Source organism: Heptranchias perlo, chromosome 7, assembly GCF_035084215.1.
Source record: "Heptranchias perlo isolate sHepPer1 chromosome 7, sHepPer1.hap1, whole genome shotgun sequence".
In the NCBI taxonomy this organism is placed as follows: Eukaryota; Metazoa; Chordata; class Chondrichthyes; order Hexanchiformes; family Hexanchidae; genus Heptranchias; species Heptranchias perlo.
In genome coordinates, this window is record NC_090331.1 from 38,924,480 (window position 1) to 38,937,223 (window position 12,744).

The window sequence follows — 12,744 nt, forward strand, 5'->3', positions numbered from 1 at the left end:
CGACCCGCCTCCTGGGAACGGGTTGATCGCCCACCCCTGGTTGGGGGCGGGTCTGAAATGGTGACAATTTTCAATGCCTCCCCACCCCCAACCCACCCGTTTTTCAATGTTAAAATTGAGCCCAAAGAGTCTTCAAAGGGATATAGACGGGTTAAATGAGTGGGCAAGGTGGTGGCACATGGAGTATAATGTGGGGAAATGTGAGGATATTCACTGGTAGGAAGACTGGAAAAACAGAATATTTTTTCAATAGTGAGAAACTATTAAATGACGGTGTTCAGAGAGATCTGGGTGTCCTTGTACAGGAATCACAAAGTTAACATGCAGTAAGCAATTAGGAATGTAAATGGTATGTTGGCCTTTACTGTAAGGGGGTTGGAGTACAAGAGTAAGGAAGTCTTGCTGCAATTGTACAGGGCTTTGTGAGGCCGCACATGGAGTACTGTGTACAGTTTTGATCTCCTTACCAATGAAGGATATGCTTGCCTTAGAGGCAGTGCAGTGAAGGTTCACTAGTTTGATCCCTGGGCTGAGAGGGTTGTCCTATGGAGGAGAGATTGAGTAGAATGGGCCTATACTCTCTGGAGTTTAGAAGAATGAGACGTGATCTCATTGAAACATATAAGATTCGAAGAGGGCTTGACAGGGTAAATGCTGAGAGGCTATCTCCCCTGGCTGGAGAGTCTAGAACTAGGGGGCATGATCTCAAGATGTGGGAAGTCATAGACACTACCAGTGTCCCTGCCGACCATGTGTGCGGGAAGTGTGTCCTCCTGCAGCTACTGACCGATCGTATCTCGGAGCTGGAGCTGCGGGTGGACTCACTGTGGAGCATCCGCGATGCAGAGAAACTCGTGGATAGCACGTTTAGCGAGTTGGTCACACCGCAGGTAAAGGGTATACAGGCAGGAAGTGAATGGGTGACCACCAGGAAGAGTAAGAGATGCAGGCAGGTAGTGCAGGGGTCCCCTGTGTCCATCCCCCTCTCAAACAGATATGCCACTTTGGATGCTGTTGGGGGGGATGACTTATCAGGGGAAGGCAGCAGCAGCCAACTTCCTGGCACCACGGGTAGCTCTGCTGCACAGGCTGGGAGGAAAAAGAGTGGCAGAGCTATAGTGATAGGGGACTCAATTGTAAGGGGAATAGACAGGCGTTTCTGCGGCCGCAACCGAGACTCCAGGATGGTGTGTTGCCTCCCTGGTGCAAGGATCAAGGATGTCTCGGAGCGGCTACAGAACATTTTGGAGGGGGAGGGCGAACAGCCAGCTGTCGTGGTGCACATAGGCACCAACGATATAGGTAAAAAAGGGGATGAGGTCCTAAAAGCAGAATATAGGGAGTTAGGAGGTAAATTAAAAAATAGGACCTCAAAGGTAGTAATCTCAGGATTGCTGCCAGTGCCACGTGCTAGTCAGAGTAGAAATAGGAGGATATTTCAAATGAATACGTGGCTAGAGGAATGGTGCAAGGGGGAGGGATTCAAATTCCTGGGACACTGGAAACGGTTCTGGGGGAGGTGGGACCAGTACAAACCGGACGGTCTGCACCTGGGCAGGGCCGGGACCGCTGTCCTAGGAGGAGTGTTTGCTAGTGCTGTTGGGGAGGGTTTAAACTAAAGTGGCAGGGGGTTGGGAACCTGAGCAGGGAGAGAGAGGAAAGCGTAACAGGAAGGGACAGAAGGTATGGAGTAATAGGTAAAGTGTTAAAAAAGGAAAAAGCAGGAACTAAGCGTCACAAAACAGATTTGAAAGTTCTTTATCTGAATGCACGTAGCATTCGTAATAAAATGGATGAGTTAACGGCACAAATAACTACGTATGGGTATGATCTTGTGGCCATTACAGAAACATGGCTGCAGGGTGACAACGACTGGGAATTAAATATGCCAGGGTATTTAACAATCAGGAAGGACAGGCAGGAAGGAAGGGGAGGTGGGGTGGCTATGTTAATAAAGGAAGGAATCACTGTAATACAGAGAAATGATATTGGGACAAAGCATCAAGATAATGAAACAGTTTGGGTGGAGATAAGGAATAATAAGGGAAAAAAAACATTAGTGGGCGTAGTATATAGGCCTCCTAATAGTTGCAACTCTGCTGGAAGAAGTATTAATCAGGAGATAGTCGGGGCATGTAATAAGGGAACAGCCATAATTATGGGGGATTTTAATTATCATATTAACTGGACAAATCAAATTGGGCAGAGCAGCCTTGAGGACGAGTTCATTGAGTGCATCAGGGATGGATTTCTTGAGCAGTATGTAACTGATCCTACAAGGGGGCAGGCAACCTTGGACCTGGTCCTGTGTAATGAGTCAGGATTAATTAATAATGTCCTAGTTAAGGATCCCCTTGGAACGAGCGACCACAACATGGTTGAATTCCATATCCAATTAGAGGGTGAGAAGGTTGATTCTCAAACAAGCGTACTGAGCTTGAATAAAGGAGACTATGATGGTATGAGAGCGGAATTGATTAAAGTGGACTGGGAAAATAGATTAAAGGGTAAGACGGTACATGAGCAGTGGTGTTCATTTAGGGAGTTATTTTACAACTTTCAAAATAAATATATTCCACTGAGGAAAAAAGGGTGTAAAAGAAATGACAGCCACCCGTGGCTAAGTAAAGAAATCAAGGATAGTATCCGACTAAAAACAAGGACATATAAGGTAGCCAAACTTAGTGGGAGGATAGAAGATTGGGAATTCTTCAAAAGACAGCAAAAAGTAACTAAAGGATTGATTAAGAAAGGGAAGTTAGATTATGAAAAGAAATTAGCAAAAAATATAAAAACAGATAGCAAGAGTTTCTATAGTTATATAAAAAGAAAAAGGGTGGCTAAGGCAAACATAGGTCCCTTAGAGGATGAGACCGGGAAATTAATGGTGGGAAACATGGAGATGGCAAAAATGCTGAACAAATATTTTGTTTCAGTCTTTACAGTAGAGGACACTAAGAATATCCCAACACTGGACAAACAGGGGACTCTCGGGGGGGAGGAGCTAAATACGATTAAAATCACTCAAGAGATGGTACTCAGTAAAATAATGGGACTCAAGGCGGATAAATCCCCTGGACCTGATGGCTTCCATCCTAGGGTCTTGAGGGAAGTGGCAGTAGGGATTGTGGATGCTTTGGTGATAGTTTTCCAAAATTCCCTGGACTCAGGAGAGGTCCCGGCAGATTGGAAAACTGCTAATGTAACACCATTATTTAAAAAGGGTAGTAGGCAGAAGGCTGGAAATTATAGGCCAGTTAGCTTAACATCTGTGGTGGGTAAAATTTTGGAGTCTATTATTAAGGAGACAGTAACGGAACATTTAGATAAGCATAATTTAATAGGACAAAGTCAGCATGGCTTTATGAAGGGGAAGTCATGTCTGACAAATTTGCTTGAGTTCTTCGAGGATATAACGTATAGGGTGGATAAAGGGGAACCAGTGGACGTAGTGTATTTAGACTTCCAGAAGGCATTCGACAAGGTGCCACATAAAAGATTATTACTTAAGATAAAAAATCACGGGATTGGGGGTAATATTCTGGCATGGGTGGAGGATTGGTTATCAAACAGGAAGCAGAGAGTTGGGATAAATGGTTCATTTTCGGACTGGCAACCAGTAACCAGTGGTGTTCCACAGGGGTCGGTGCTGGGTCCCCAACTCTTTACAATCTATATTAACGATTTGGAGGAGGGGACCGAGTGCAACATATCAAAATTTGCAGATGATACAAAGATGGGAGGGAAAGTAGAGAGTGAGGAGGACATAAAAAACCTGCAAGGGGATATAGACAGGCTGGGTGAGTGGGCGGAGATTTGGCAGATGCAATATAATATGGGAAAATGTGAGGTTATGCACTTTGGCAGGAAAAATCAGAGAGCAAGTTATTTTCTTAATGGTGAGAGACTGGAAAGTACTGCAGTACAAAGGGATCTGGGGGTCCTAGTGCAAGAAAATCAAAAAGTTGGTATGCAGGTGCAGCAGGTGATCAAGAAAGCCAACGGAATGTTGGCTTTTATTGCTAGGGGGATAGAATATAAAAACAAGGAGGTATTGCTGCAGTTATATAAGGTATTGGTGAGACCGCACCTGGAATACTGCATACAGTTTTGGTCTCCATACTTAAGAAAAGACATACTTGCTCTCGAGGCAGTACAAAGAAGGTTCACTCGGTTAATCCCGGGGTGAGGGGGCGGACATATGAGGAGAGGTTGAGTAGATTGGGACTCTACTCATTGGAGTTCAGAAGAATGAGAGGCGATCTTATTGAAACATATAAGATTGTGAAGGGTCTTGATCGGGTGGATGCAGTAAGGATGTTCCCAAAGATGGGTGAAACTAGAACTAGGGGGCATAATCTTAGAATAAGGGGCTGCTCTTTCAAAACTGAGATGAGGAGAAACTTCTTCACTCAGAGGGTGGTAGGTCTGTGGAATTTGCTGCCCCAGGAAGCTGTGGAAGCTACATCATTCGATAAATTTAAAACAGAAATAGACAGTTTCCTAGAAGTAAAGGGAATTAGGGGTTATGGGGAGCGGGCAGGAAATTGGACATGAAGCTGAGTTCGGATCGGTCAATGCCCTGTGGGTGGCGGAGAGGGCCCAGGGGCTATGTGACCGGGTCCTGCTCCGACTTCTTGTGTTCTTTAGATTTGTGGTTGGGATCAGATCAGCCATGATCTTATTGAATGGCGGAGCAGGCTCGAGGGGCCGATTGGCCTACTCCTGCTCCAATTTCTTATGTTCTTATAAGGGGTTGGCCATTTAGGACTGAGATGAGTAGGAATTTCTTCGCTCAGAGGGTTGTGAATCTTTGGAATTCTCTACCCCAGAGGGCTGCAGATGCTCAGTCATTGAGTATATTCAAGGTTAAGATCAATAGATTTTTGAAATCTAAGGGAATCAAGGGACATGGGGATGGGCAGGAAAGTGGAGTTGAGGTAGAAGATCAGCCACGATCTTACTGAATGGCAGAACAGGCTCGAGGGGCCCTATGGCCTATTCCTATTTCTTATGTTCTTATTACATGATTATCCTGGAGGGCAAGGACAAACCACACCTCCTTTTCGCCATGACGACTGCTTTTTCCCCCCCTTAACCCCACTCCCTCCATCCTCGCCTGCAATATCAACTTCTACTCTTAAGATTGAGACCATTGGTGCAGCTACCCCTGCTGCCACCTCCCTTTCCTTCTAACCAACTTGTAGCCCCATACTCACCACATCCCGAATCCCGTCACTTTGTATTCTCTCTCATCTCCCCCTACTCTATCTTTTCCACATGGTTTTAATCAGCACAAGAGTGGGATAAAGGTAATGCATGTGATCAAAATGGGGAACACTTTTCAGAATGCATGCAAAAGTGCTTCCGATGTTTCTAGTCCAATAAAGAAAAAAACCACTGCTTGAATTAATTCTTGGAGATGAGTGCAGACAAAAAACTGAAGTATAAGTAGGAGAACAATTTAGAAATGATGACGACAACATAGTTAGGTTCAATGTGAAAAAAAGAAAAGGAGAATGAAAAGTCAAAGCTAAGTGTACTGGACTAGAAAAAGGCACAGTTCAATGGGATAACAAGGGATATGCCCAAATTATCTGCGCAGAAGAGTCACCAAATGTGACAGTAGATCAGCAATAAAAAAATCTTCAAATCTGAGATATATACAGTATAAAATGAATATATTCTTATAAAAGCAAAAAGGGGATACATCAAAGGATTGAGTTCTGTGGATAAACAGCAATTAAAACTAAACAAACTTAAAAAGGAGAAACATGATAAAACTAGGGTTAACAATATGAAATAAACCTTGAAGAATATGGATAGTTTAATGGGGGAGGCAAAAAGAGATACTAAAAGGGGAATATAAAAAATGCTAGAATCAGAGAACGATACAGCACGGAAGGACCCCCATTGTGCCTGTGCCAGCTCTTTGAAAGTGCTATCCTATTACTCCCCTGCTCTTTCCCCACGGCCCTGCAAATTTTTTGTCTTCAAGAATTTATCCAATTCCCTTTTGAAAATTACGATTGAATCTGCTTCCACCACCCTTTTTGGCAGTGCATTCCAGATCATAACAACTTGCTGCGTAAAAATGTTTTTCCTCACATTGCCTCTGACTCTTTTCCAATTACCTTAAATCTGTGGACTCTGATTACCGACCCTTCTGCCACTGGAAACAGTTTCTCCTTATTTACTCTATCAAAACCTTTCATGATTTTGAACACCTCTATCAAATAAGAAACATTAGAAGCATAAGAAATAGGAGCAGGAGTAGGCCAAAGATCAGCCATTCAATCAGATCATGGCTGATCTTTGGCCTCAACTCCACTTTCCCGCCTGATCCCCATATCCCTCGATTCCCTAACAGTCCAAGGGGGTTAAATTGGATAACCCCCAAAACCGGGCGCGGGTATCGCGATCTGCGATTAACCCACACCCGGTGCTTCCTGCGTAGGCAGGACAAGATATTCTTCCTGCCTGTGGACTTACCTTCAAGCAGCGTTAAAAACTAGGCCTAATATGATGATTCAAGTAAATGCACACTTTTCACTAGCAGGGGAAGCCCCAATCTCTTAAAGGGAGGATGTTTCTTAAAATCTCTTAAAGGTAGCCGGTACCTGTTATTAGCAAAATAACAGCAGACTGTTATTTTGCTAAAAATAACAGTCTGCTGTCTGCACAGAGTCAGACCAGAGATCAGACATTGCACACGTAAAACACAGATGCAGGTCTCGTCGCTATGTTTACAAACTGATGAGTTATGTTAAAACATTGAATAAAGGTTGCGCACTACTAAATCCCACATCCTCCAATCTGCATGCCAGACCTCAGCAATCTGCCAATCTGAGTTTGTACCATGCCTGTGAGAGTGCGTGCTCCAAGGTTCTCTGCTGATGCACTAAAGGCCTTGGTGCAGGAGGTGGACAGAAGGAGGGACATCCTATATCTGTGGGGATGGGACACGAGGCCCTCCAGACATATGCCCAAAAGGCAGTGGGAGGCAGTAGTGGACAAAGTCAATGCCAGGCATACAGCTCCATGAACATGGATATAGTGCAGGAATAAGTTCAATGCTTAAATCAACTGCTCCATGCACTACATCCCCCATAACAACAAACTCTTTCCGTCAGTACTCAACTCTTCCAATCGGATGCTTTTTCTCACCCTTATACATTACCACTGTTGCAAGCTGTCCACCCACAACTCACAGGCCACACAAACTGAACTATTCAGCCATGACGGGCACATCACCCAGACACATGTCCCACTTTCTTGCAGGAGAAGGTGGCGCATAGCAGGAGGCAGCAAGTGGCAGTTGCATTTAGCCCCTCGAGCCTATTCCGCCATTCAATGAGATCATGGTAGACCTGTGATCGAACTCCATATACCTGCCTTAGCCCCATATCCCTTAAGAACATAAGAACATAAGAAATTGGAGCAGGAGTAGGCCAATCGGCCCCTCGAGCCTGCTCCGCCATTCAATAAGATCATGGCTGATCTGATCCCAACCACAAATCTAAAGAACACAAGAAGTCGGAGCAGGACCCGGCCACATAGCCCCTGGGCCCTCTCCGCCACCCACAGGGCATTGACCGATCCGAACTCAGCTTCATGTCCAATTTCCTGCCCGCTCCCCATAACCCCTAATTCCCTTTACTATAAGAACATTAGTACCCTTGGTTCACAAAAATCTATCAGTCTGAGCTAGCATCAGCTGCCGATTGCAGAAGAGTGTTCCAAACTTCTCCCACCCTTTGCGTGTAGCAGCGTTTCCTAACTTCACTCCTGCATGTCCTGGCTCTAAATGTTAGGCTATGTCCCCGCGTCCTAGTATTCAAGTATAGGAGACCTCCAAAAACAGTTACAAATGCATCAGCAGCCAGAAGCATTAATCCAGCCACTAACTTGTAAATCCTGCATGGTCCCTATAAATAGCCCTGGTGGGGGGTCCTCCAGGCACTCTAAGACATGTTCAGATGGTCGTGGTAAAGATTGTGCGTTGAGTGTTAGACAACATTTTGGAACTTATCACTTTAAATCAGCGTTGCGCACTGATTGTATCCATTTTCTCCTTACTTTACATGCTGCCCGCGTTCGGTATTTGCGCATGTGCTACTACCTATACCAAAGATAACATCCGGCGCACGTCACGCTAGAAACGTGGGTGTGCAGCCGAAGCAACAGGCGCTACACGGCCAAATTTCTAGCCCCAAAAATCTATCTATTTTAATCTTGAATATACTTTTAACGACTGAGCATCCACCGCCCTCTGGGGTAGAGAATTCCAAATATTCACCACCCTCTAAGCGAATAAATTCCTCCTCATCTCAGTCCTAAATGTCTGACCCCTTATCCTAAGACTATGTCCCCGAGTCCTAGACTCTCCAGCCAGGGGAAACATCCTCTCAGCATCTACCCTGTCAAGCCCTCTTAGAGTCTTATATGTTTCAATGAGATCACCTTTCATTCTTCTAAATTCCAAAAATTATAGGCCCATTCTACTCCATCTTTCCTAATAGGCCAACCCTCTCATCCCAGGAATAAATCTAGTGAACTTACGTTGCACCGCCTCTAAGGCAAGTATTTCCATCCTTAGGTAAAGAGATCAAAATTGCACATAGTACTCCAGGTATGGTCTCACCAAAGCCCTGTACAATTGCAGCAAGACTTCTTTACCCTTGTATTCGAAACCCCTCGCAATAAAGGCCAACATGCCATTTGCCTTCCTAATTGCCTGCTGTACCTGCACAGTAAACACACTTTGTGTGTTTCTTGTACAAGGACACCCAAATCCCCCTGAACAACAACATTTAATAGTTTCTCACCATTTAAAAAAGTCTGTTTTTCTATTCTTCCTTCCAAAGTGAATAACCTCACATTACCCTACATTATACTCCATCTGCCACCTCTTGCCCATTCAACCTGTCGATATCCCTTTGCAGACTCTTTCTACCTTCCTCACAGCTTTCTTTCCCACTTAGCTTTGTATCATCAGCAAACTTGGATACATTGGGCATGATTTTAGTCTGGAAAAACGGGTGGGTTGGGGGTGGGGGGGGCAGTAACAATTACAATAATCTAAAACCCCCCCATGACTGACCCATGGGAAAGGAGGTAAGAAGGCCCAAAACTGCAGGTAAGTGCCTTTATAGCACAACTTGTAGACCCGGAGGAGCAGGAGTGCTTCCCCCAGGCCCAACAAGCTTACCTGCAGCGACCCCCCCCTCCTCGCCATGATCTCTGACCTGCCCATGATCTCCAACCCTGCGATGTCCCCACCCTCCCTGCCCCCCCCCCCAATCTAACACTTACCTGAACAGGTCCGCTTCCTGACTCTTCTCCCGTCCGACTGAGAGCCAGCCTGTCAATCAGGCTGTCCTGTCAATCAGACTGGCCTGTCTGGTGGGAAACCAGCAAAAAAAAAGGACGTCCTTACATTCCAGGAAACCGGTACTTCCGGGTTTCCCTTCAGGAATTCCACAACCGCGCCCCCTTCCTGGCTCCGGGCTAAAATCATGCCCATGATCTCCCCTTAACCACCCCAGATTCTCTAGTCTCTCCAAGTAACTGAAGTCTTTCCTTTTTGTTTCCATTCTAGTAAATCTCCTCTGCACCGTCTCTAATGCCATGACATCCTTCCTAAAGTGTGGTGTCCAGAATTGAACACAATACTCTAGCTGGGGCCTAACCAGTCTTTTATAAAGCTTCAGCATAACTTCCTTGCTTTTGTACTCTATGCCTCTATTTCTAAAGCCAAGGATCCTGTATGCCTTTTTAACAGTCTTCTCAATTTGTCCTGCCACCTTCAAAGATTTGTGTAGGTACACCCCCAGGTCCCTCTGTTCCTGCACCCTCTTTAAAATTGTACCATTTAGTTCATATTGCCTCTCCTCATTCTTCCTATCAAAATGAATCACTTCACATTTCTCTACATTGAATTTCATCTGCCATCTGCCTGCCCATTCCACCAGTCTGTCTATGTCCTCCTGAAGTCTGTTACTATCCTCCTCACTGTTTATTACATTTCCGAGTTTCGTATCATCTGCAAACTTTGAAATTATACCCTGTATACCTAAGTGCAAGTTATTAACATATAGAAGTTCATATTAAAGGAAATAGTAAGGGCTTTTTAAGCATATTAAAAGTAACAGACTAATTTAAGAGATGGCAGGACCGCGGAGGAATCAATGGGGGAAATCTAGTTGTGGAGGATGAAGGCAGTGGAAAAGATATTAAATAAATATTTTGTATCAGTGTTTACAAATGATGATAAAAGTCTAAGAAGTAAGTCTAGAGGAGGATGTAGAAAAATTGTCAGACAGCTGTAGAAAAGGACATGGTTCTTAAAAATTAGGAGAACTCAAAGTGTTCAAGTCACCAGGTCACCCTAGACTGCTGACTGATGTCAGAGAGGAGATATTAGAGATACCTGGTTAGATATGTAAATTTTTTGTGGGAGTTGGAAAGTAAGAAAAGAAAAACTTTGCTTTTATGTTGTGTCTTTCATCTGCAGGGGCCCACAAACAGCAATGAGATAAATAACCAGATCATATGATTTGATGGTGTTGGTTGAGAGATAAATGCCCCATCAGAACTCATAACCTTTAAAAATGCAGTGTATTAACATTTGAAAAGGAAAATCTGAAAGAATATGGCAAAAGGGCAGTGAAATGGGACTAAGTAGATAACATATTTGGAAAATTGGCCAATGAGCTGAATAGCCTCCTTCTATGCTATAAAATACCACAACTCATACTATAATATATAGCCAGAATAATAGGATACAAGTCTACAGATGTTTTACCAAAGCTTTGAAATGCACTGATTAACCACACTTTTACATAAAAACATATAGGCCCAGAATTTGCTGCAGCAGGGCAACGAACAGTGCCAGCTGTTAGTTAGATTGGCCCTTGCCCGTTTAAATCTCAATGATATTTTGTGCTGGAAGTTGCTGGAAGTGCGAGATGGAAATGGTGCGGCACCCTCTACAGGCCATCTGCGACCTCAGTATCTCCGTAACCAATCAGATCGAAGGATTGTGAAATTAACAGTGGAAGGACTGAGAAGGAAGTGTAAGTTGGAATGGGTGAATTCAATGTCAAATCAGGTACAGAAAGAAAAATAAAGAGAGGGTAAGGAAGATTGGATTAAGAGTGAGAAAAAAAGACATTAAAAAAAATATTTTTCTAATTAAATTTTTTAAAAAAATCTCCAAGGACAATTAAAACGTGAAGGAATGAGACTCCACACTTGTAATAGTTAATTTTCAGTGCCAGAGAGGTTGACTGGCAGTAATTAACACTTATCACATTGTTAAAAGGATACTTAGACTTGAAACAACTTTGTGGCGAGTTTAGTTCGTATCTACCACACAAATACAGGAACTTTACGCTGTTCAATGCATTTCGGCACAGCAAGATGCTCTTTTCATGAAGCTACTGGTGGAGCGGCGCAACTCAGACAGCAATTTCTGGATTTCCGTGTTTAATCGCACATCTGCCCTCGCCTGAAGTTGCTGTACCATTTGCACATAAATAACGATGAGCGCCGATAGCCTCACCATTATTTTGACAGCAAATTCTGGGCCACAGATTCATTTGAAAGCTTCCAGCAAAGAGCAATAAGACTGATCTCAAGTGTGAAGGGGATAAGCTATAAGGAAAGATTAAAGAAGCTTAAGCTATACAGTCTAAAAGGAATGTGATAATGGGAGCATTTCATTGAAATATATATAATTAAATAATATAGATTTATCTACTCAGATTAGTTCAAAATAAGCAGCAAAGTAGGACCAGAGGGAAGAAATGGAAATTAATTAAATGTAAATTTAACCTATATACATTAGGAGAACCTCTTAATTGTTCTGTAGTGAATGGTCTGCCAGGTAGTACAGGCAAAAACATTGGGGTTATTCAAGAAATCATTGGATGTTGTAATGGGAAAATTAAGGTATAAAAAGGAGGAGTTTTGATGGGCCAAATAGTCTCTTTGTCTCTCCGGTTTTTCTTATGTTCTTATGAAACTAACAGTAGGAATAGGCTTAAAATGAATGGCTGGTAAATTTGCATCTTCACCGCATGAGTGGTAAAGTTGGCGGAGTGGATTGCCTGCTTGTTATGGAACCCGCCCGATTTTCATTCATTCCATTGATTTCAGTGGAATGAAAATTGGGCGGGTTCTATAATAGGCGGGTAACCTGCTTCAACAGATTGCTATTCATGCAGTGAAGACGAAAATTTACCCCAGTGCCTCTTTTGAGTTCTCCCAATGATCATTATCTAGCACGAACTACACATGTTAAAATAAGAATGGACTGTAAACAGAAAATGCAATGCATGTCTAGTCCATTATTAATTTCTAAGTGGCACACTACTGGAATCATTAACTGCTTTTACCTTATTGTGCCGTAAACAGCGTTTCAGAAGTTCAACTGCCATATCAAATTTTCCAGACTGAATGTAAACATCAGCTAGAAGCAACCAACTCTTTTCCAACTCCTCTGCATCAATTGCATTCCAATTTAATTTTGCAATGCGTTTCAGCTGATTTCTTGCACGAGGAGTCTGCTTTAAAATCATGTATGCTGTGGCCATTCCAAATAGTGCAGGAATGTGGTCCTTCTGTATTTAAAAAAAATTAAAAATAGTTGTACCACATTAGTGCTTCAAAAAATACATTGTAGTTCTCCTGCAGATGCCTTCAAAATAATTTCTTGGGGGCTTGCACAGGACTGAACTG

At 43.4% G+C, this 12,744-nt stretch overlaps 1 protein-coding gene across 2 annotated transcripts in view; it reads right to left on the reverse strand.

The window, feature by feature from the left end:
- ttc21b (tetratricopeptide repeat domain 21B) overlaps positions 1-12,744 on the reverse strand; it is a 111,721-nt gene that overhangs the window by 11,671 nt on the left and 87,306 nt on the right. For both annotated transcript variants that reach the window (XM_067987356.1, XM_067987357.1), the window contains one exon: positions 12,402-12,626. In XM_067987356.1, coding sequence (XP_067843457.1) covers positions 12,402-12,626 — 225 coding nt within the window. The remainder of the gene's footprint in view (positions 1-12,401; positions 12,627-12,744) is intronic.